At 38.2% G+C, this 24,426-nt stretch overlaps 1 protein-coding gene across 13 annotated transcripts in view; it reads right to left on the bottom strand.

Annotated features, from left to right (window-relative positions):
• Positions 1-24,426, bottom strand: part of CADPS2 (calcium dependent secretion activator 2) — a 335,485-nt gene that overhangs the window by 169,212 nt on the left and 141,847 nt on the right. For all 13 annotated transcript variants that reach the window (XM_075727943.1, XM_075727950.1, XM_075727951.1 and 10 more), the window contains exons 4-6: positions 23,024-23,104; positions 18,944-19,180; positions 13,739-13,860 (exon numbers count right to left, since the gene is read on the bottom strand). In XM_075727943.1, the coding sequence (XP_075584058.1) occupies positions 13,739-13,860; positions 18,944-19,180; positions 23,024-23,104 (440 nt within the window). The remainder of the gene's footprint in view (positions 1-13,738; positions 13,861-18,943; positions 19,181-23,023; positions 23,105-24,426) is intronic.

Raw genomic sequence — 24,426 nt, 5'->3', positions numbered from 1 at the left:
CTAGTATTTCCTGTTCTCACTTCTGCATAGTCTCATTTGAGTAGCTGTAGTGGAACATTTCCTTTAAATTTAAAAGCTAAGCTGCTAGGTATAGACCAGACAAAGTTTTATTTCTGTTTTAAGGTTGGGTTTGCACCTTGATGTTTTCCTGGAGAAAATACAGTACTTCTCAGAAGTGTCTTTCTGATCCACAGATTAAAAAAAGTCAACCATCATACAAAGGATTGTTTGTATTATTCATAAGATGAAATAACTTTTTAGTTATTTAATTGAACAACTTTTTGACTGCTTTTAAATAAGAACTAACAATGTGGCCTCCAGAATTCCAGCACTGAAAAAAGGAAAGGTACTTTTCTTTATATTTTAACTTTCAACACCAACAACAGTGAAATATTTTCTGCAAGAAATATACTTTTCATAAAGGGGAGCGCATGAACCTGTAGGTTGTAACTTGGTTTTCTGTGAAAACAGAAGGAAATTGCATGTGCCATTTTGATCTCATTTGAGTCAAAGTATGTTGCAGATCATTTCTTTCAAGCTTGCTCTGCTATGGACATATTGAACTGTGCAAGGAAGAGTGAGAAGGAAGAACAGGCAAATTAATTCACCTAATTTCTGAAATTGCTGTTTACAAAAGTATATCTTTCATAATTCTTAACATAATAGAAAAATGTAATGCTTTATATTTGTAATAGCATATGTTTTAACTACCAAACGCATGTATGCAATGGAAAGAGCAAATCAGCCATGTCCACACATTTGGAGGAGCCGTTTATTTATGACTACCTGTCCAATGATTTCAGTTAATGTGAATAATTCTGGTGCTGAATGTGTCTAGATGAGAAGTGCAAAACTTTTGTCAAAACAAGTGTGGATCTCATGCAGTATTTATATTAACTTTGAAAAGTCCTATTATTGTCTGATTTTTTTTTAATCTTGCTAGAACAGCAGTCAAAAGTAACAATAATTTCAGTGCTAAATGCTGCAGTGTCTCTCACTGCACTGTCAGCTGCAGCCTGTGTAGCATACTTGAGACCTCTAAAACCACCAACTTTAAGCCTAACCCCCCCCCCCCCCCCAAAATCCTGCTCTTTAGGCTCTCATTTTGCCACATCATTTTCCTTTGTATACATAATTTTTCTGCTTTCACCTACTTGTTCTCTTTAGTATAGAAACTGCAATGATTTGATGTTTGATCATCTTCAACCATAAGCCCTAGTCTTTTCACCATATTCACATTTCTGTCAGAGGCACATGGGCTGATACATCAATTATTGGCAGAGTTCTTATCAAAATTGCCTTCCTTTCACTGCAAAATTACCCACTACCGGCAAGGAGGTGGATGTTTATTTCAGGTGAAGATTTATCACTGTGTCACAGAACCCACTCTGGGCAAATTTATTTTTCTACTTCATTTTGGAAGACATTTTGTATACTGGAAACGGCACCAAAATTCTCTCTCAGGTTTTCCACTCTAATCATGGTCTCTGTTAGTCAAAACTTTTCTTTATGAGATCTTAAATCTCCAGTCTTACATGGGAGTCAGTATTATAAAATCAATTATTCTAAGCAAACATCTAGAAATTTTATTTTAGCACTATTTACTGGAACGTTTTCTCTCTGACAAAATACCAAGTCTACAGAATTTTGCACCATCAGGACTTCATTTTCCTCAGCAATTAGGAAATTTCCTTTTTGCCTTTTTGAAACCAATACCAGAGTGTATTGGTGCCTCCTTTTGCATCTTTCCAGGTTTGATTCTTGGTTTAAGTCTACCCCAGCAGATTTCTTCATTCTTCATTAAACCACCTTAAGAGGTCTTCTGGAAGAGTTTTGTTATTCCCTATCCATACAGGGAGGTGCTACAGAGCTGGAAGGAGCTGGACAACCCACCAAAACCAGTTTGTTAGGCAGCCGACTGCTCCACAGGACTAAGAGATTTACCAGCACTTCCTATTTGCACATCTTGGAGGTGGACTGGAAATACAATGTTCAGGTCTCTCTAACATCTCTGTGTCTCAGCTGTTTCAAGCATCTATACCAACTTGGGTTTTTTGTTTAGAAACATACTTTAACTGTAGAAAACTAGGTATCTACAATATTCAGGTTAGAAATCATACATACAGTGCAAGTCGCGAGATGAAAGGCCAGGAAACAAAAAGACAGACGAGACTCACAGCACCTCCCCGACACATGTGACTACATGGAGACTTTAATCTAGTTCAAAACACCTTAAATCCAGGTCTGACGAACATTCTGTTGTTAGTGAAGTATTGTGTGAATGTTAAATTTAGGAAGTGTTGCATATTACTAACTACAACTGTGTATATACAGAGGGAGAGAAAATGTGAGAGAGCAAGCAAGCCGCTGTACCAGCAGCACAAGTTACCCACAGCGATCTGACAATAAATCTTTAATTTGACGAGGAGGCTCCATTCAGCCAAACAGAAATAGAGTTAAATCCATAGTTATCTGATTCTGGCTTTTTTACTGAGACTCCCAAAGAGTATTAGTTGGTACTAATTGCTGCTAGTTCTTCTCCGCTAATAATTGGACAAATATAGTAAGCATTTCCTTTTCTCCGACGAGCACAGAAATACCCATCCATTTAGCAATGACTGACATGACGACGCCACACTAGAAATCATGGCCTTAATGCTAACAGTTTTCTCATACAACCCAAAGGCATGTTTATTGTCTGTCTTTTGCACACCTTACAAAATAGTATGAATACTCCAGCTTCTCCCATTAATGAAAGTTTTTGAAAAAGGATGTTGAAATGTTACTGCACAACCCACGGAAGTTTATTATGCAGCACCAAGGATTTAACAGGGTAATGATTATTCCTTATATGCAACATTACAACCACTGTTTTATTTAATATATATTTATGTATGTATTCTCAATTACATCAGTGGGATCTGGAATTCAAGTTTGAAACCACAAGGGAGAGTTTGTATGTTTGTACCTTTCTATAATGCTTATAATGTGGTTTAGGTTGCAAATATTTTTCGTGGGGAAAAATAATCTACATTTTCTTATTTCTCTATTTGAAAATTGCTCATTTATTTTGATGGAAGTAAAGGAACATAATTTCCTCCATCAGAGCAAGCACATTAAATTGCAGCTGAAAGGCGATGCATACAGAAGGTTCTAAACAAATCATAATGTCCTTTTACAGTAGAAGCACAGACAAGCCCCATGCTCAGGCAAACTAAACCGTGAGCTTGGTCAAGGATCTTGGCCTTTCATCACTAACCTCATCTAATCTTTTATATGTCTTGACTATGTTCTTCCCTGTGTTACCATGATTCTACTATTTTATGCAGAAATCACGCTGAGAACTACAGATTCATTGTTTTACAATCCCTACTCAGAAACACCAATACTTTGTATAAATACTTTCAGGGCTGTCAGCTAGTGAAGGAAGCATTACAATAATAATGGTTTTAACACTGAGGTTCCCATCAAAATCTTCCTAAAACTAAGAAATATAGATAAAAGAAAGATAATTTGTTCTACAGAGATGGATGTCAGTAGGAAGGAGAAGTACAGAGAAAAGGGAAATTCTGGTATAAGGATGGAAAGTCATATAATTGCCTTTAAGTGTCACCTTTGATTCCGCCTAAGCAGGGTCTACACTACTGTCCCTTTCTTTTTGTTTCTTTTACCATTTTTCATTTATTTCCATCTATATGGGAACTTCTAACTTGGCACCCTAGTAGTTTGAAATGCAGACTAACAAGCCATCTCTTCACCACTTCCCTTATAGAAAAGTTGGGTGTTCAGCACATGCTGCATACACTAAGTAGCTCAGCATTCAATTACTGAATGCATTGTCGAGTCACTGCCTAGTATAGTCACTCAGGAAGAGTGAATGTTTGGGTTTGGTTTTTTTTTCTGTGGATTCAGCAGCAAAATTAAACGCTTTTAGGCTGGCTGTTACAAAACGTTGGCAATCCCTTCTTGGAACTCTGCTCTGAAGAACTGGAAGCTCCAAATTGGATCCTTACTTCAGCAACAGCAAAGATACAGTGTTTTGATGCTATTTTAAAGCCCCTTTACACAACTAGACTAATATGAAAGGTAGAAAAGAGTAATCTGATCATATGGTGGTTTTTTCAGGGTTTGCTTTTGGTAAAAATAGTAACTTTTAAATGAAGGAATTAACAGAGTTCAAAATTTATCACAGAGCTAATAATGAGCTAGATACAATCATGTATTTCTTTTTAAACATAAAACATATTAGTATCTGAAAAAAAATTACTTGTAAAAAAAGACAGAATTGTGAATAGTTTTCCTTTAAAATAAAAAAATGTCTAATACAAACCAGAAAGGAAAACCAGAAGAGGGGTTCAATGCATAATAAGCAACGAAGTAAAAACACTCATTTAGGCTTTCTACATTGAAAATGAGAAAAGTGCACTCTAACACTAGGGAATGCTATTATGACAAGTATTGTCATCACAAACATAAAACAGTATGAATAAATTATTACTTAGTCTTGCTTTTCCATCTCACTTTCAGTACAGGCAACCAAGACAAGTCAGGATGAAGATTTTCAAGGGTATGTAACGAGACTGACACACTGCCAGGTGCTGGGAACCATTGCTACAGATTGTGTGAAGAATTTATGAGAGGCATTAACTCCTGTTTCCCACTGAGTTTCAAACCCAGCTAGGGGCTGGTGATGGACACAAACGCAAGACGTGGTCATTTATGCTCTCGAAATTTCTATATCCGTATTTAATTTTGTCTTGAAAAAGATAATTATGAATCCATCACAACATTGTTAAGAGTTGCAAATCCTACTTATTTCATGTTATTTAGTATTTGTGTGACACTTTAAACCTTCCAAATGTTGTACAAATGTTGATAAACTGACAGTACTTTGATGAAGCAGATAGATGTTGTCATCTCAGTCTAGAGATGTGGGAAAACAAATCACAAAATAGACTGACCTCTCTGAGCCTGCACAGTCTATCAAGGAAGACCCAGGAATCAAATCAGAAAATTTCAATTCCATCTGGCATCACACCACTTCTTCTTTATTCTGAAACCCTTTTTACTCCTCTTTCTGACTCCTACTGTTCTTATCAGCTGTCCACATTATTCTGCCTTTGTTTCTGCTGTCCTCCTACTCTCAATCTGCTGGTATTGCTTTCAAGCAGGCACATTAACCTGTAGACTCATACCTTGTAAGCTACACAGTTACTAAGAAACTTCAAGATCTATAACTTTTTTTCTTCATCTGTTTAGTGGACTCTTCTGGATTCTAATGATACCTCTGAGGATCAATGCACATACTAACACAGCAACAGCAAAGAAGAGTCTGTCCATGGTGGGGTGAAAAACAGTTTTCTGAGTGTCATGAGTATGAGATATACAAAGTATTCTTAGCCTCAATAGGACTCAAAAGCAAAAACTTCTTCCTTTTAAACCCTTTTCCTCAACCTTTCTCTTCACCCAAAGCCACAAACCAAAACCAAATAAAACCATAAAATTTGTTCCAATTCAAACACTGTATCTAGTCAAATGCTTAGCAATTGTTTTGAATGTACCTGTATTATATTGCTTATGACAAATATAAGCGAATTTTTGAAAGGTCTTTTCAAACCAAGATACAAGAACGCAATATTTTGAAAATGTAAAATGGGGCATTTTGATCATATCAAAATTTAAGAGAAATCCAAATTGTTTTTGTGTCAACTATTGCCCACAAACAATAATTCAATTTTCTAAAGATAAGGCAGTTGCAGACCACTTTGAATAACAAATTTCAAATCCACTCTACCAGAGTATTCCAGGAGAAGGCTAGAGGTAAAATTTGAGGTAATCCTTCCCAACCCCATCTTTTTTTTAATGACAGACCACCATCCCTCTATATGACGCTTTACAGGCTGCCTTTGCCTTCACTTTGACCCAGCCAGGAACCATGTAGCTATATTAGTATGAAGCTTAGCCTGTTCCAAACTATTTTTCTTCTAAGCAGGATTTAATTCGCTTTGGCTCAAAACCATACTATTCATAGCCAAATGCCTTCCAGTTTGAAGCTGGATCATTTATAGATGCTTTAGCACAATGTTAGAGAACACTTAATGTCTGTCTGCAAAATATTAGTCACATTTGCTGTGGATCAGGTGGGAATGGGAATCGAAACACATATATCGTGTACATTAAGCAGTGTGTAAACAGTATTTCTCCAAGCCCTGATTGTTATAGTGAAAGGGTTAACAGTGGGACATGCATATTCAAGCACCAAGGTTTCCAAAATGCTCTATGAAATAAAACTGGTATCAGTCTTGCAAGAGACATGTAATGTCATTATACATTTTAAAAGAAGACAGTCACCCCAAAACAGCTATTTTTTCCAGCAGTTAACACTAAATGAGGAGGGTTAATATCCCAACTCTGAACAGAGAGCCTATTAATCATAAAGCCCTCATCCCACAAGCTTTCTGCCTGGGGTCTAAGTGCTGCAGCGGAAGGCGGTGCACCAAAGCTGCAGTCTTCAGAAGTGCAAACAACACACCAGGGCAGAAATCCTGGTTGCTTTCAGTCAATTATTAGCATGCTGAGCACACAGGAGCAAGGAGAACAACCAGGATTTAGCCAGAACAATCAAAAGATTAAGGTGAAGAAAATTAAAAAAAGATATGCCCTGGTGGCAGAAGGATTATGTTTATTGCTAACTATCCAAATAGAGTAAAGATTACAACCAACTTTAATTATCTCCTTCTTCCTCTCATCCCAATTTCTTCCATGCCATGCTTGTCTTGATCTGACAAGCGAACATTCCCTTCTAACAGCAATGGTTTTCACAAGTCCCTTAGGTAGACAGACTTACAAGAGAATATTCTGGGAGTTAATAATAGAATCACCGTAAAATATAGGCTGGAAGGAACCTCTGGAGGTCATCAAGTTCAAACCCTGCTCAGAGCAAGGCCAGTTAAAATCAGGTGGCTCAGGTTATTATCCAGTTGAGTTTCAAATTTATTTTAATATTAGGACCCTGTATGTAAGTCATATTTATCTGCAATGAGAGGTGAAAAATCTTTTAGACAGTACAAAATAGTAATCAATGTCAGAACATAGCACAGAAACTTACTTATTTCAGAAATCCTGTATCTTTTTCTTGTGGGTATCATATGTCTCCTTACATTTGAGCTGATTAGGTATTATTTCCTTTCTTTAAAGAAGCAAGCAATTGGTCAGGCATCAAGAATAACTGAGTAAAATTGTCATGTAAATTTTCAGCTGAATCCTATTCCTTTTGTGAAACTGTTCCATCATTAACCCAGAACACAGGCTGGGATAAATGTATGTTTTTTTCTTCTCCATCTTTTCCTTTGCAGAACCAAGAAAACATCAGATAATTTCCTACTGGCAATTTCTTTTTTCCTCTTCACAGCTGGATACTAGACCAACATACATGGTATTTGCTCATAGCATCCAATTTTTTGAAAGGCAATTTCTTCTACTGTTTTGTGTATTGCTCCAATCGTGCCAATCCCAAAAAGAAAGACTTACTGACACATGACAAGATGAAAGCCATGATGGAATTCATCCTTTAAAGATATAAAGATGAATCTTAGAGCAAATGATAATAATCACTATGCAACTCAATCAAACCTGGTTTATGAAAGCAGACACGCTTTGTTTCCTGTCATGATCCTTACCCCACTGGCCACCCTAAAATTCCCAAATATTTATTAAAGGATCATGCTCACCTTCACCAAGTTTTCAGCATTGTCCACATCAACACAATTATGTCTCTCAGGCTTTAGCCTTTGAAATGGTCTTACTAATAATACACAGAGGTTCTCTAATATACAACCTCACTTTTGCAAATGTTGCATAAAATGTATTTATGTTTTAAAGAAAAGTCTGGATGCCAAAAGCAGGATGAACAATTCTACTTTGTTATCCTCTGTAAGATCAATGCTGGATTTCACTGCACTTATCTGTAAGTAAAAAACTTTCAGAGGTAATAGTGAAAAGAACGGGTGAAATCAATCAAGTAAAAGACTGTTCAAGAAGCTAAATCCTAAAGAGGATTTACCCACAGAAGATATACTAGAAAGCATATGAACAACAAGCTAAGCACAGTTAGATCAGGCACTATGAGACTGCAATCTCATTATCCCTCTGTAAAAATCCCATGTGCGAATATACTAATTTCAACAAAAAAGCACCCAGACAAATAACGGCAAAAAAACCCACACCCTAAGGAGAGTTGGTTGGCCTGCCAGGAACAGACCAGTTTGATTACTGCCTATCTGATCAGCAAACACTTGTGTTTCTGTCCCTTGTTTCTTCCTATGCTTAGTCTCTAGTTTTATATTTTAAGACTTGAAGCAGTGTGAGACAGGGACAACTTTTTCATTCTACTTTTTCTCCTGTGCAAGAGCAATAACATGGATTCCTACACATGTAAACAATATAAAGAATGATTACTGAAAACTAACAGTATAATTAAAGTATTACTGACCAAAATTATTCTCATTTATGCAGATGTATCAGACACAGAGCAGTAGTAGGTGGGTAAAAAAAAAAAAAGAGTAGCCGTGCCTTCTCTTTCCTTACATACTGTACATCTGTCTCGTGCAACCACAACTTAGCTGACAGTTGTAGGTATGATCATCTCTTTGTTTCCCTTAATCAAAAATAAAAATTAGAAAGTTGCAGGGACTATGATGAAGAAATCAAACTACCTGATGCTTGGAACATGACTGTCACAGGTTATAAATGTTGTCTATCCTTTTTCCCTTCAGAAACATCACCTTAGGCCATATCCTCAAAACATACTATTAAAAAAAGTATTATTTTTTTCATGAGCGACCATGTCGTTTAAGGAAGTTCTAAATTTTAGAAATTAAGTCTTTTTTTCCTTTTTTTAAAAACTGTTCTATAACATTTTTGCTAAGTAATCTTTAATTATGTATCCAAAAGTATTCATACTTCAAATACTTTATAGAATTAACGATGGCAGAATACTGCATAAAAATAACATGAGCAGCATTAACTTTATTTGTGCAGTCTTGACTGAGGTTCCCCGCCCCCTCTGGTCAGATATTTACTCATGCATTCTTCACATAATTCTAATATATAATAGCCCTTTTTATGAGGTTATGCAATCACTGGCAGCAAAATATGATCGTCTTATTTGTCTTGTTTACTTAAAGAATATCCTGGCTCCATTAAAATTTTCTCGTCATGCAAGATATGGTCTTTTTCTATTGCATACATACATGACAACAGAAGGTCACTTGTAGTGATAAAAGATTTTTCTATCTTTCATCTTTATGCATGATTATACATACCCAAAAGATGACCCTTTCAAGAAACCACATTATTTAATATTCAGAAAGAACAAAAATCAATGATAAGAAAACATGTGGACACCAGACTGCACAAGACTAAAAACTAAGCCACATCAGTAACATTTGAAAGATGAAATTAGCACTGGATTTTGCAAGATGACCCCCTGTGGCATCACAGCGACAAAGTTATGCACAGCTTCATGCAACTGAAGGGGTCCTCTGAAGGCTCTGCAGATCTCTGGCAGAAAAGGTCACGGGCTATGTTGGAGGGATTTTCAGCAGGGCTAAAAGGCAGGAAACAGTTGGAAGGAATGAAGAAATATTTCACAGGCAGTTATAAAAATTTTATAGGGTTTGCCTGTGAAGCTGTATAACTGATCTGTTTGTAAAATTGTCCAAGACTTAAGCTCAGTCAAACTATATTGTTCTATAGCATTTGCATTTTAGCATGACCACTAGCTACTCAGGAACATACATATGAACAGTGCTTTATTTAGCTTGTTGAAGAAGGAAATGAAGCACTTCACCATAAACTCACAAAATTATTATTCAATGACAGAGAAAGCAGACAGGGGTTAAAAGTAATAAGAAACCAGACAATATTTCTTACTGATAAAGTGTCAGGATAAAACTGTACTCTCCTCTCTGGGACTCTAATTAGGTCTTTCCCCTTTAAGAAAGAACACTGTTTCTAATTTCCATATTATTCTTATGGAAGCATTCAGGGATTCAGAGGAATACTTAAATACGTATTCATAAAAATAATTGAGAAAATAGTCAGCATTTTGGAATAGTGGATAAATCCTGAATTAAGCCTCCACTTGATTCATGCTTCCATTAATCTCCCCTCTAAGGTCACACTGGCGTGCACTCCATTTTGAAGCATTCGTCTGAGTATCTTGTTTTCTCCTTTTCACTGTCAAAGCTTTTGAAACTTCTGACTGAGTAGTTGCATTGCACTGCGTACACTGATGTTTTGCAGATGAAAAATGTAGGCATAAAAATTCTTTATACTGCTTATTTTCACAAATGTAGCTACCAGTTCAAAACGATAAACCAACTACAGAAAATGTGTGTGACAAGCACATGATTTGGAGCTCTTGCCAGCTGTCTCCCACAGCAGGCTGGTGGTAATCATTCACTTTTCATCACTGTCTCATTCTACGCTAAGTATGAGAGCTCTGCCACCCTTTTCTAGCTGCACGCCTATATAAAATCTGAAGTTATGTTCTCATTTATCTGGGATTTGTCAGTGCAAATATGTTATTGCTAGTGATTTGAAGACTTGTGCTGAGTTGAGCTGAGTTCTTGATTCTTTTTTTTTTTTTTTTTTTTGGCAATGAGTTTTGTGTTTTCTCCTCCAGCCTCACTGACTATTTTCCTTCGTATCAGAATGACAGTACCGAAAATTATCCCAGTAAGGAGCCAGCTCCAGCAGCAGGCAAAGTAGGCAGTAGTCTAGGGCAGCCAACAGCTTGTTTTTCCTGTGTCAGGAAAGAGATGGACTGGCTGTGCTTGCCCAGCTGGTCACTGGCCTCTGCTTACAGTACTTTGCCCATTGCTGCCAAAGGACTGAGGAAGGAAGGAGGCATCTCTCTTCCCAGTAGTACTACCATGACTAACATCAACAGGAGTGGAAAGTCATTTCTGTTTCCACCTCTTCTCATATCTCCTCTTTGCAGGAGAACATCCAACCCTTCACGCAGTAACTGACCCTCCCCATCACCCTGGCAGGTCCCTATCAGACAATAGTGATGACTGCTGGAAGAAGCAGGGGGGCAAGAGGAGGCAGGTGACTGCATGAGGCAAGGGATGTGTTGGTCATAAAAGTAAGAAAAATCTTATAAGAACTGGGCACAGGCTGGGATAGGAGAGAGAAAAGAGACACATCTTAAGTCCTCTGAAACCTGGGGACCCATCCCTGCCTATAACAGTATTTCCTAGGCTCTCTTCCACCAGTGCAATTTTCTGGTTAAACTCTGCCAAGCCCTCTTAGTTCCCTCTGCCATCAACCAAAAATAAGCAGTATTGCTAGTGTCAAGAAAACCTGATTTGGCTCTAACAGAAAAATTAAACTGTGGAATAAAGGATCTCCCATTCCACAGGCAGCTTCCTCCATCTTCTTTACTGTTTGCCCATAATTTGCTAATTTCATGCTTGTCTAATTTAATATCCTCCTCCGTTGCCTCAAACTACACCCTTATATATACTCACAAACTGCATGTTTCTATATGCTCATAATCATATTGTATGCCAATGTCTTATAATTACTCTTGTCAGAAATGGAAAACAGTACAACTCAGAAGAGCACAAGAACTAGATAGATTTTAGAGCTCTATCAGCTGTGCCCCTTCCAGTTACACTGTTTTGTAGGAGGGTGGGTCAACAGCACCAGTAACTCCCATTCCTGTCCTTCCAGTGTACAGTTCAGGGCAGCTCTCAATCATCCACTTTGTAAAGATGTTTAATTTTTCCATTCAAATCCATACGAATTTGGTTCAGACAACATCACTTATATGGAATAGCCTATAACCTGTCTTTCTCCCATATTGAATCAACTCATACCTATTGAGCCTGAAATCTGCTAAATCAGTTTACAAGCTGAGAGCAGGTCCTAACATTACCCCTTTTCCTAGAAACAGTTGTTCTCCTATTGACTCCTATTCTGGAACTTCCTTTTCACAAAGTTTCTACTTGGACAGGTAGGAAAATCAACTAATCCATTATTAAGTTTTACCAGATGTACCTATACACAATGTACACTTCTGATTGGTTTTACAACCTTTACCTTAACCTGCAGCCCTCAGTATGTAATCAGTAAACCATGAACTCACCATGAACCATCCCTACCATGTTTTGTCTACCATATCTGGAAACAGCTAGAAAGAAACAAACCCCTTAACATCTACAAACTGTTTTCTGGAAGGAGAATGACTGTGCCCAAGATTCAAGAATTTGTGTATTCTAACTGATTTAGGGAGATTTGAAGACCCATACCAATGACATCAAGGGTTAATCAAGCATGTAAAACAGAAGCTAACAAGTTCAAGGATGAAGAAAAAGAGAGCCACACCATCAGTAGAAAGGGGAACCTTGACTGTGACAGCAGGCAAAGGCTGGAGGCACTCGGTCCAGGGAACAGTATGAGAGCAATTCTGAGTTTGGAGAGAAAGCACAGCTTGGAGATGTTTCCTCCATGAGAAAGCCTTGCGACTCTCATGGGACCCCGAGCCACCAGAGAACGCCCCAACAGGTCCACAAATGAGCAGGGGATGTTGCATACCCACTTACGACCTTGCTTCAATGTGTGTCTTTCATGCCTTCGTTCCTTTTACAAGTTCCTCACATACTACATGCAAATGATAAGACTGAGCATTCCTATGCCCTAGAGAAGGAACACAGCCAGGGACTGCGACAAGTGAATTTCACATCTTGTCCCACACAGAGTTCTGCAAAGCTGTCTGAATATGTTACCGGAGTAGGCTACTGGCTTACTTGCCAATGAAAAATGCTGCAGCTAGGAGAAAGTCCACAAAATTAGATCTCTTCCTCCTCCCAACCCCAGAAGAGGCAGATAAAACTCCATGCTTATAATTTTGCCTTAACAGAAGTCCATATCTGTGGTCTGAATGGAATAGAAACTACCATCCCAACTCCATTGAAGATGTTTTCTCAGATACTGTAACAAGTGCAGTTTTAAAATTGTTTTTGACAAGGCACGCTATGGTGCCAGTAAAACCCCAACACGCTGCCTGCAAAGTTATCTACAAAAGATTCCAAATGACATTTTAAGAGAGAAAAGTGTCTGAAGTCAGTGTGTAAGGTCAAACAAATCAACCAAAAACCACACGTATTTTTATTCCTCTCTGCCACTCTGACTGGTTCAACTACCAATGCCATGATGTTATCCCCCTCCAAGTCAGTTTGCTGACTGCCTCCCTCAAAGATTAATTGAAGGAAGTGGATCCTGTAATTTAAAATGAAATAGGCTCAGCAGGTGGGTAAGCTTTGTCAAGATTGATTACTGAGTATTGATTTTCCGCCAATTGTACAAGCTACACTCCACAAGGCCACCTGCACATTAACGTAGAATACATAAAATCACCTCGGGCTAACATCTATCGAGAGGTTTGTATTTTCAGAGGATGCAGTTAAGAACACAACACTGCAGTCTCTAGCTCTTTTCCTCACACATACATTCAATGGCATTTATTTGGACAGTATCCACACTTTGTACTTCACCATAAATAACTATTATTTGTATTTTCATTTTTCAGAAAGAATTTAATATAACTATGCAGGAAAAAACTTCATATAACCTAGCACTAACTAATTGTAAAAACTGTAAAGATACTCAGTTCTCCCATGATATGAAGAAAAGAGGTGCTGGATGCAGCAACAGTGGAGCATCTTACTGTGGCCTGGAAGCTTCTGCTTGGTCCGTCTGAAGCTTCTCGCCCCCTTCCACTTCCATGGTGCAGTAGACAATTCGATTGGGAGCGACTGACTTTAAGCCTTGTACCTCCATTATAACAATCTAAGTAAAAGAAAGCAAAGAGTTTATCCTTCAGAAAACATTACACAGCACAGCTGTTGCAGTACTAAGCTCCACGCGGGTAAAAAAAAGAAAGAAAAAAATCCCCCAACCCCACACACTCAAATCTTCACAGACAGAGAAGAGTTTTAATTTTGCCTTCTTTTTCTACTTTCAACAACATATAGTAGGAATTGAAATTTTTGCTCTGTTTCTACTTGGACAACGACCAAAAACTCACTCCAATCATAATTTAAATGCTAGTACTTGAATTTGAGACTAATGTCTAAATATATTTCTAAATATTAATACATGAGAAAATGTATCTTTTAAGCAGTCGTCTAATTAAGTATTTATAGAACAAATAGGTTACTAAGTCAGACTGTAAACAAAACAAGTAAGTACACTGATCACATCTTGAAAGGTTAATCATGGTGCTGTGACACTGGAGGTTGCAACCCTTGAATCTCAGAAGCGATTCGGTGTTGTGCAGAGCATGAGGCAGGTCAGAGCATCGCTATCCGCTGCTGCAGCTTTTTTCCCCCGTTACCTACCCCTTTTCCTTCTCCCAGCTCAGTATTTGCAGTCAGGTTCAGCACGCATATGGGGATGGGGGGGGAAGAGAAAGGGAAAAAGCCACCTCTACCAGCTGCGCCCTGAGAAATTGCCTCACCAAGGAAATTCTGAGCTTGGCAGATCCCATAGCTTTTCAGCTCCTCTAAGCTACTCAGTTATAGCTCAGAAGAGCCAAATGCAGTCCTACTTCAAATGCTCTCCACCTTTTATAAACCTTACAGTTTGTCACAGTGTGAAATTATTGGAATTTTTACACTTCAGATGTTTCTAGTTCAGAGAAGATTTGAGAAGAAAGTCCAGTTTCCCCGCTTGCTTTGGAAAAGCTGCTTTCCTCTCCAGCCCCATTTGGGCCTATGAGAAGAAACTGGGAAAAACCTACTCCATTTAATCAGCAGAGAAGCTGTCCTCAACTGAACTATACACAAAAATCAGTATTTATCTGATTGTTTTAAAGATGACAAAAGTAGAATCGTAGAATCGTTTAGGCTGGAAAAGACCTTTAAGATCATCCAGTCCATCCAGTAACCTAACAATACCAAGTCTACAACTAAACCAATTAAGGGTAGAGTAATAATTAATTTCAGGTTTCCTGGCTTGGTGGCTGCATCATTTTTAATGAAAGTAAAAACTAGGAATCATTAAGATCTAAGATCACCAGTCCAACCATCAACCCAACACCACCATGCCCACTAAACCGTGTGCCGAAGTGCCACATCTACGCGTTTTTTGAACATCTCCAGGGATGGGGACTCCACCACCTCTCTGGGCAGCCTGTTCCAATGCTTGACTACCCTTTCCATGAAGAAATTTTTCCTAATTTCCAACCTAAACCTCCCCTGATGCAGCTTGAGCCCATTTCCTCTCATCCTATTGCTAACTACATGGGAGAAGAGACCAACACCCACCTCACTACAACCTCCTTTCAGGGAGTTGTAGAGAGCGATAAGGTCTCCCCCTCAGCCTCCTCTTCTCTAAGCTAAACAACCCCAGTTCCCTCAGCCACTCCTCATAAGACCTGTGCTCCAGACCCTTCACCAGTTTCATTGCCCTTCTCTGGACACGCTCCAGCACCTCAATGTCTTTCTGGTAGTGAGGGGCCCAAAACTCAACACAGTATTCCAGGTGCGGCCTCACCAGCGCCGAGTACAGGGGGACAATCACCTCCCTGCTCCTGCTGGCCACACGATTCCTGATACAAGCCAGGATGCTGTTGGCCTTCTTGGCCACCTGGGTACACTGCTGGCTCATGTTCAGCCGGCTGTCGACCAACACCCCCAGGTCTTTTTTCACCAGGCAGCTTTCCAGCCACTCTTCCCCAAGCCTGTAGCGTTCCATGGGGTTGTTGTGACCCAGATGTAGGACCTGGCACTTGGCCTTGTTGAACCTCACACAACTGGCCTCGGCCCATCGGTCCAGCCTGTCCAGGTCCCTCTGCAGGGCCTTCCTACCCTCCAGCAGATCGACACTCCCCCCCAACTTGGTGTCATCTGCAGACCAGTAAGTCTGAGGGCACACACAATCTCCTCATCCAGATCATCGATAAAGATATTAAACAAGGCTGGCCCCAAAACTGAGCCCTGGGGAACATCACTTGTGACCAGCTGCCAAGTGGATTTAACTCCATTCACCACAACTCTCTGGGCTTGGCCTTCCAGCCAGTTTTTAACCCAGTGAAGACTACACCTGCCTAGGCCATGAGCCACCAGCTTCCTTAGGAGAATGCTGTGGGGAATGATGTCAAAGGCTTTACTAAAGTCCAGGTAGATGATATCCACAGCCTTTCCTTCATCCACTAGGCGGGTCACCAGGTCATAGAAGAGATCAGGCTGGTCAAGCAGGACCTGCCTTTCATGAACCTATGCTGGCTGGGCCTGATCCCCTGGTTGACCTGCAGATCCCTGTTAAGTGTACTCAAGATGAACTGCTCCATAACCTTCCTGGCACCGAGGTCAGGCTGACAGGCCTGTAGTTCCCTGGATCCTCCTTCTGGCCCGTCACGTAGATGGGCATCACATTGGCAAGCTTCCAGTCATCGTAATGACTACTTTTGGTGTCATTAGAGGCAATTGGTTTCTTAGGTCAGCAAGCAACTACTAAACTATTTTGCTATTAAACTGTTTGCCTATTTGCCAATTTGTTTCAATTCAAGTAGGTTAAGCCAGACTTCACCCCTAGCTGTAAAATCCTTTGTACTTTAAAACTCCCAGAACCTTAGTAATAGTGAGATGTCTTGTAAAATTGCTAGTTTGGTAATATGACAGGAAGATGACAGTCATTGATCATTTAGAACATTTTTACATTACTCATAAATTATCAACACTGCCTATTATGCTTTATAAATAACAACAGCAATTCAGGGAGAATGATGTAATCATCTCTTTTCCATCTTTTGTAGTCCAGGAATTCAAGTAGTTATCAAAGTGATCAAAGATCACCGAGAGACTGCACTAGAGATCCTTCTAGCTAATACTGCTTACATGGTCTTTCCGCATGCCAAACGCATGTCCTTATTGAATGCAGACTTCATGTTTATGAAGTTTTTATGCTGATACTTCCTTTCCTTGAGTTCCAATTTAATTGCACATTACATTTGTCTTTGGTGGCAATGCTGGATTCCAGCAATGGCAAAAAGATGCACTTCATTAGGAAGAAAACTGTCACTAGCTGATTTACTAGCATATTAGCTGATAAACGGCTTCCTAAGTATTGCTTGTCTGTTTCTGAAGTTGTCCAACAGCTGAAGAACACATTGGCAACTGGAAGCTGAAGTGATTAAGTCTTCTCCTACTATGATATTTTATTTATTTATTTTACAAATTTCTGCAAACAGGCTATTTGAGGAAACATCCAACTTGCAAAAACAGTCACTGTTGCTTGTAGTGAAGCGCAGGGGTGCCTCTTAGCCAGCGAGGTCCGTTCCCACCAGGACGTTATAAATGTTACTAACATCTTTTGCTGCTCTGTCTGAATAACAACATGCAGTGGCAGCATGAACCCCAGCCACTTTCCACCCTGCCAAGAAATTTTCATCAAGTTCTTATCCTCTCTCCAAATGTTTAGACACATTATAGATTTCCCGTTCGTTCCATGTGCCTGTGCAGCAGCCCTCAGTGGGGATTTTGCTGGTTACCCCACAATTTAGTTAAGTCACACCACAAAAGACATGACGCAGATATGTTTACATGTTATTCAAGAAATGTGAAATTGTGCACATATAACGTCACATTTTCCAAAAATAAAGTATTCTGTCTCCACGGAAATGAAACCACCTTTTCTTATTTGCCCATTTGCATAGAAAAAGGGCAGATCGTCCATGTTTCAGTCTAAATGAGTATCAGTTCAGCTGTTTCCTTTTGCCCTTATATCCTCTGAGATTTAGCTTCCCAAGAGTAAGATATGCACATACTCGCCCAGCAAGAAACTCAACTTCTGTGGTTAACACCATGTTTAAAATGAAAATTTGCCCTACTAAAAACTGCTACATGTAGAGTAACACACTAATTCTTTGCCTTGCACAGGATGAACTGTAGATTACTAACCTTGCAGAACATCTGTGTGTTTTCTTTATCAGTGATGGGGGTTGGGGAAGAAGCTGAGTTCACCAGACCTAATAGTCTACATTTCTGGTGTGAGAGGGAAGGGCTGTAAACAAAGCAAAACTGTTCCAAATTTCCTGGAAATTATATCTCCTGTCATTTTTCATTTTATGATCGTTTCAATCTTTTACTGTGCTTTTCCCCCAAACACCACATCATCTTTAGCACATACTTAATATTCCTCTCTAGAGGCACAGAGAAAGCTTTTCTTCTTCTTACATCCTTCACCGAGCAAACTTTTTTGAAGAGAGAAAACATTATCGACAAACTTTTCCAGGTACTTTTTAGGTGCTTCAGAACTACTCTTCATTATTGCTATTTATGGACCATTCCAGGCTTGGTATTCCACTTGAGGCAGACATAGCACACGTGTGGAGACACACAGGATTCAGCACAAGAGTTATAAAACTACTTTATCATTTCATATACTTCAGTACTAAGGCTGGCACTCCACTTTTACACACTTGATGAACTAAGACTTTTTGGTGTACAGAATGAGGGATCTTACTACTCTTTGAAAGCTGATGTGCGCTTTTACATTACTAGCTAGTAATATTAAAATTGCATACAGTGGGGTAAGTAATTTCTCTGTTCCTGATAACAACAGTGTTTCACTATTATGTTCAAAGTATACTTAGGTATTTAATGTACTGGAATTCATATAAAGTTACATTTGTGTGGGAGATTCAACTGCCCACATTGTTGTGGGGGCTCAAATGCAACCACTGCTGCAAAAGGAAAAGGCATCATATAGCTGTATTCTAACTCCTAATTATCAGAGACAAAGAATAATTTACTTTTTTAACATAAAATTTTAAAATTACCAAGGAAAGACTAATAACAAAAAAGTATCAAGACACAGACATTCTAGTAATTTAAACTGTCAACAACTTTTCTGTGAAATATGTGATTACCTCTAATGTGAAGGAGAGGACCACATCAGACTTCGACAGCTGAACCTCATTTTCATCTCCAATGTCCAAGAACGCAGAATTCTGTGATCGCTTTAACTTCTGCAGTTTAAATTCTGGCCCACCTTTAGACACTGGAAGACTTTCCAAATTTGCCATCAGCAAATTCACTGAAGACCGCAACTCTTCTATGTACATGTTCTCCATATCTCTTGTTACAAATTTGGGGAATTTTCTTTCCTTGGAAGATATATTTTAAAAGTTAGGGAGGAAAAAACATCATCCCACATCATACATCATGTTAATTTACTGCTTTGCTCTCAGTTAAGAGATATTTAATAAAAATAGAAGTCCTAATTCCAGTGTCTATCTATTTTTATATCTTCAAAAAGAGTAATGGGAAGGCTAATCCCATCCCATAAATACTGTTAAGTTTGACATGAAGAAATGTAATTTGAATTGAGAATTCCATTATATTCCTCAAATGTAGTAGACAAAATATCTCTTTGAAGATGTCAAAAAAATAAAGTAAGGGGCATTTGTAAAAACAGAACCTCTTGCCCCACCCCTGAATCATTTAACCATAAGCCCAGGTTGAATATGTACACATTAGATATTTCTAATGTACGTGTTTTAAGTGTATCAATTGACAAAATGCCTTTAATGTTACTTTCAAATATTTAATAAATTGACAAAATGAACTGTCCACTAATAATTTTGTTACTTCATCCATTTCCCACGCTACCAAAAATAAGTCAATCACATTCATGCTTCTAACATAAAGCTGCTAAACTGCAACCATGACATGAAAATCCTACCATTGTTTATTTCTATTTTTACTAATAGGTCATTCATTTTGAAAGTAATGCTGAATTATTACACACTTATTTTAAACATAAGCGTTAGAAAGAACTTTAAAATCAATTTTTTCCTCTGTAGAAGTTAGCTAATAGTGTTTAAATATTGTGTTTATAACAAAGAGGGAACATATAAACATATATAATACATATATGAACATGTAGAGAGCCAGTTTTATGCACAGTTTCTCCCCTGATACTGCATATAGAGCAGCTTGGGAGAATATGTCACTCAAGAATAATCAAAAATGTAAATGATTCTAAAATATATGTTTAATGTATAAATGAGAAACAAACACTGCTCCCCACACATTGCCTGCAAAGGTAGGCATCTTGCTCCTAAACCAGACAATTTTTAGCATCAGCTGTTATAAGGTGTATCATAAAAAGTTTTACATTAAAACCTTTACAGTTGATTTTGTTTCAGTAATGAAGACCAAGCAAGTTGACTGTGACTCAAAACACCTGCAGCAAGCCCAGTGGTCTGGCTCATTACAGCATTACAGAGCCAGTGTGTTACAGATTGAAAAAGACAAAAGAAAAAAAAGTTTTTTATAGTTAGAAACTAAAAACACAGGGTAAAGTTCAGGGTGCTCTAGCCAAAAAAAAACCTACTTCAGTGTGTTTTTCAAACTGTACCTTATCCTGTGAGGTTCATTCAAATAATAATATGCCAACACAGAAAGCAGAGAAGACAGACTGCTATTATGTTGTTAAAAGATCTCTCCTCTTGCTCAGATGCTTTTTCCACCCCAATGTAAAAATTGAGGAAACTTTTTACAGTGCCCTTTGCTGTATACCTTTTATGACTATAATCTTCCATGAGTTAAGACAGCACTATCAGAATATATGGAGGCCTTTATTCTGTAAAATCTGAGTGTTTGTAGCCACTTCTCTCCCTCACAAAACAAGGGCGAGGATCCTCCATAAAGACTGCAAGGTTTACAAACTTCACCCCTCCCACCCCCCCTCACCTTTTATTTGCTTTTTTAAGATGGTGAATTTGTTACAAATTGCTATAGCGCATAACATTTAAACTAATTTAGAGACACAACAAGAATAGTGTGGGTTTCCCACTGTTTTTTAGTGCATATGCACAGGAATGTAATTATGTTGTTTCGAAAAGCCTAGATCGTCTGAAGAACACATCACCCTACACAACACCGGAGTTTTGGGAACTGTGATTGCAACATTCCGGAATACATCCTGAAACAAAGACCCTGGGCACAGATGCGAGACACTGATCAGTCTGATGAACACACAAGGCTTTAAGTCTGGATTCCGAGAGTGTTAAAATGGATTTTCAGGATGCATTTCTCAAGGAGAAAAGACACTGGGTAGTGTCTTCATAGGATCACATAACAGATTATCTTAGAAAAGCATAGCACCAGTTACTATAGCTAGAAAATCCCATTAGGTCATACAGACTTTGATTTCAACTACTTTAAATGTAGTCATATGAAGAAACAGATGGGCAAATAGATGCAAAAATTCCCCATTGGTTTTATTCTGTCATAGATGAACATATTTTTAAGGTTCTTGCCTCCATTAAATAGGCTAAATTATCTTTTCTGCTAAAATAAACTTCTCATTTATAATTAACAACTTGTAAAATCAGCAAGTAATGTGTTATAGGAACAAGGAATGAGACCTCAACAACAACAAAAAAACTATATGCAGAGACTTCTCTTGAGCTGTGCTGATCTTTTGAGACTGCAGTTTAATTATTCTCTTACAAGCAGGTAATCACTGAAAGCCCTTTTCTTTACCAACAAAGGTGCTAGAATACATAATCCAGTATCAAAAAGCTTTTTACCTTGTTTTTGAGCTCTGAGAATAAAGTTCATATTTTGCAGCATTTGATTGCTTAGGCTTAAATGATCTTAATATTTCTCACAGCTGCTAGAATCAGGACTAGCTCTCAAAGTACCCACAAAAAATTCTGCATTTTAAGTAGTTTAAGAGAGATGTATGAAAACTCTGATTTCTGACTTGGATGTACCATGTAGGACATGGAGTTCCTTATTCTGTGCAAAACTGTGCAGCTGACACTGTGGCAACCATGAGAATTTTCAAGTAATGGTTCGGGTAAAAAATGGATAAATAAACTTTTCTTTAAAAAAATCTATGGATGTGCAGTGTATGCACATTAGAGACAGAATGAACAAGATTTACATGGTTTAAACAGTGCTCATAATTTTCACTTCCTTTAAAATGAATTTGAAATCTTTATGGACAGCATTTTGCTTTTTAGGAAGATTACACCTCCAAGTTGATATTCATGAACTTCATAGATCTAAACGATAATTTTTTCCTTTTAAAGAAACAAGCAAATCTTAACTGCTTTACAGCTAATATCATATTAATATAATATACTTTTTTCTGCATACACAGTGTATAACATACCTGCTTCCAGTATTCTGTAACTTTTGGAGCTAAAGGCAAGAAGGCAACAGAGCAAACATAGGATTATTGGACAACTTTGATTATAAGCCCAGGCTTCACAGAAGATTGAAGAGACTTAAGATTGCCTTTCTGTGAAAAACGAGCTTTTCTCCAAAATTTAGTAAAATATGGCGAGGGACAATACCAATCCCACCTGTGATATTTAATATAGAAGGGCACAATCCTGTCCACTGAAATAAAATACAAGCTATAGGAGAGAAAAATAGGCTTTGCTTTCTAAAATTTACAAAAAGAATTTATAATTTACCCAATCACCACTCATTTGACCTACAAGACTCACTCATAGTTTTGTTACTTGCAATACTAATATAACCACTATGAATGTAGACTTGATCTATAAATGTAAACTATATTATATATACTTTAAAAGTGTATCATGTATAACCCATAGTAAGACATAAACATTATGGTTATACCCTAAGCACAGCATAATGCGCTTCGGTAGGTAAAAGATGACTTATTTTAGTTCCAAAACACATAATCCCAAATGTGCAAATAATACACCCTTTGTTTCACCAGTGGACTTGCTGATGAGGGAAAGGTAGGATCACACAGCATGAAGACTTTCCAAAAAGAAGTTTTGCTTTCTCCCTATCCCTGTTGACACAGATACTCCAGAGCAGAAAGAAAAGCATCTCTCTGACTGTTTTCAGGTATCTTTTGCTTAATTTTAGAATCAGAAACTGGAAACACATGCTATTATCGTCCCACTCAATCTCATATGAAGATATGGTTTTGGTACATGAAAGCAACCACCTACCCTTGCCATTTGTTCTGCCAATTGTAGTCGTCCATCTAGTTCACGTCTGATCTGGGCCGCTTGCTCATCTCCGTTATCCAACTTGGACAGAGAACAAAAATAAAGTTAATGGTGAGAAATACATACTATATTTTAACTTTATAGCAAATCATAGAATCATAGAATCATAGAATGCTTTGGGTTGGATAATGTAGTTAAAAACAAAATAGATATTAATTGCATCCTTTTTGTCTTAAAATCAGTGAAACACTAAGCAAACACATGGCTTTGAGTCCTACCAAGATGAAAGGAATGTAATGGCCACCAGTTACCCGTGGCAGTCAGGGTCTCTGAAGGGCAGCCAACATTCCCTTGAGTTTTTAATACTGAGGCTAAACAGAAGCAGCATTATTTCCTTATGAAAATAGCAGCTGAAAACATTTCTCCATGAAGCAGAAAACTGGACTGACAGACTGGCTTAGAAAATGTTTGCAAGGAAATCTGCTCTTTTGTGCCATGAGTTCCTGTATAGGAATGGATAGGTATAGGAAAAGAAAACTGTGTGGCTATGCCTTCCAAGTACGGTATTATTTCACTCGCATAGCTCTTTCCCCAAATATTAGCCAACTGCTCACATCAAGGCATATCCAATTTTTGAGCCTCCAATATTTTCATACCTAGGGGATAGTCATGATTAAACATCTGACTTTGATTGGGGAGGTAAAGGGGAATGAGACATCTCTTCACCTCAACAGAACACTGGGTCTCAACAAAAAAGAGACTCCCCAACTCATTTTTCACCTGTTTACTTGTTAAGGGAGGTGGGGGATGGAGTGCAGGTGAAGTGGGGCTTCTCCTCAATGCATTGATCTGAACCAGTGGTTAAGAGGAAGAAGCATGATGCATCTGGAAAAGATCAGGCACAACTTGCCTTCTTACCTGAATAAATGCCAAAAAAGGACAGAGTCCCAATGGAGGGCTCTCTCTGTCCCTAGGGCTAACCATAGACACGATGCGACATGCTGATACGACCCTAGTGCATTTAGTATGTGGCTAAGGTTGAAGGGTACCTGAATTGCTCTTCACTAAAAAAAAATTAAATTGATTTGGGATGTAAACTAGCAAAAATTGGTTCTCTAATTAAATGACATCTTCAGCTAAAGAAAGCAAAATTAGTTTGGTAAATGACTGATTATATTAAACAAAGCTTTTTAAGTAAGACAGACCACTATTCAGTGCATCAGGCCAAATACATAACACCATCTCCTTTGCAACACTCCCTAGCTAGATCCAGATGACCTATTGAACCAAGGCGCTCTTGAAAATTAGGTGTTTTTTCTTTCAAAATCCAATTTAAAAAAGGGAATAATTAAAAATACACTATCTAGTACTTACAGGTCAGTTACAGCATTACATATAATGCA

The sequence above is a fragment of the Pelecanus crispus genome, chromosome 1 (genome assembly GCF_030463565.1).
Source record: "Pelecanus crispus isolate bPelCri1 chromosome 1, bPelCri1.pri, whole genome shotgun sequence".
Lineage (NCBI taxonomy): Eukaryota > Metazoa > Chordata > Aves > Pelecaniformes > Pelecanidae > Pelecanus > Pelecanus crispus.
The sequence above is the reverse complement of the archived record's forward strand: the minus strand, read 5'-3'. Positions and strand labels throughout refer to the sequence as shown.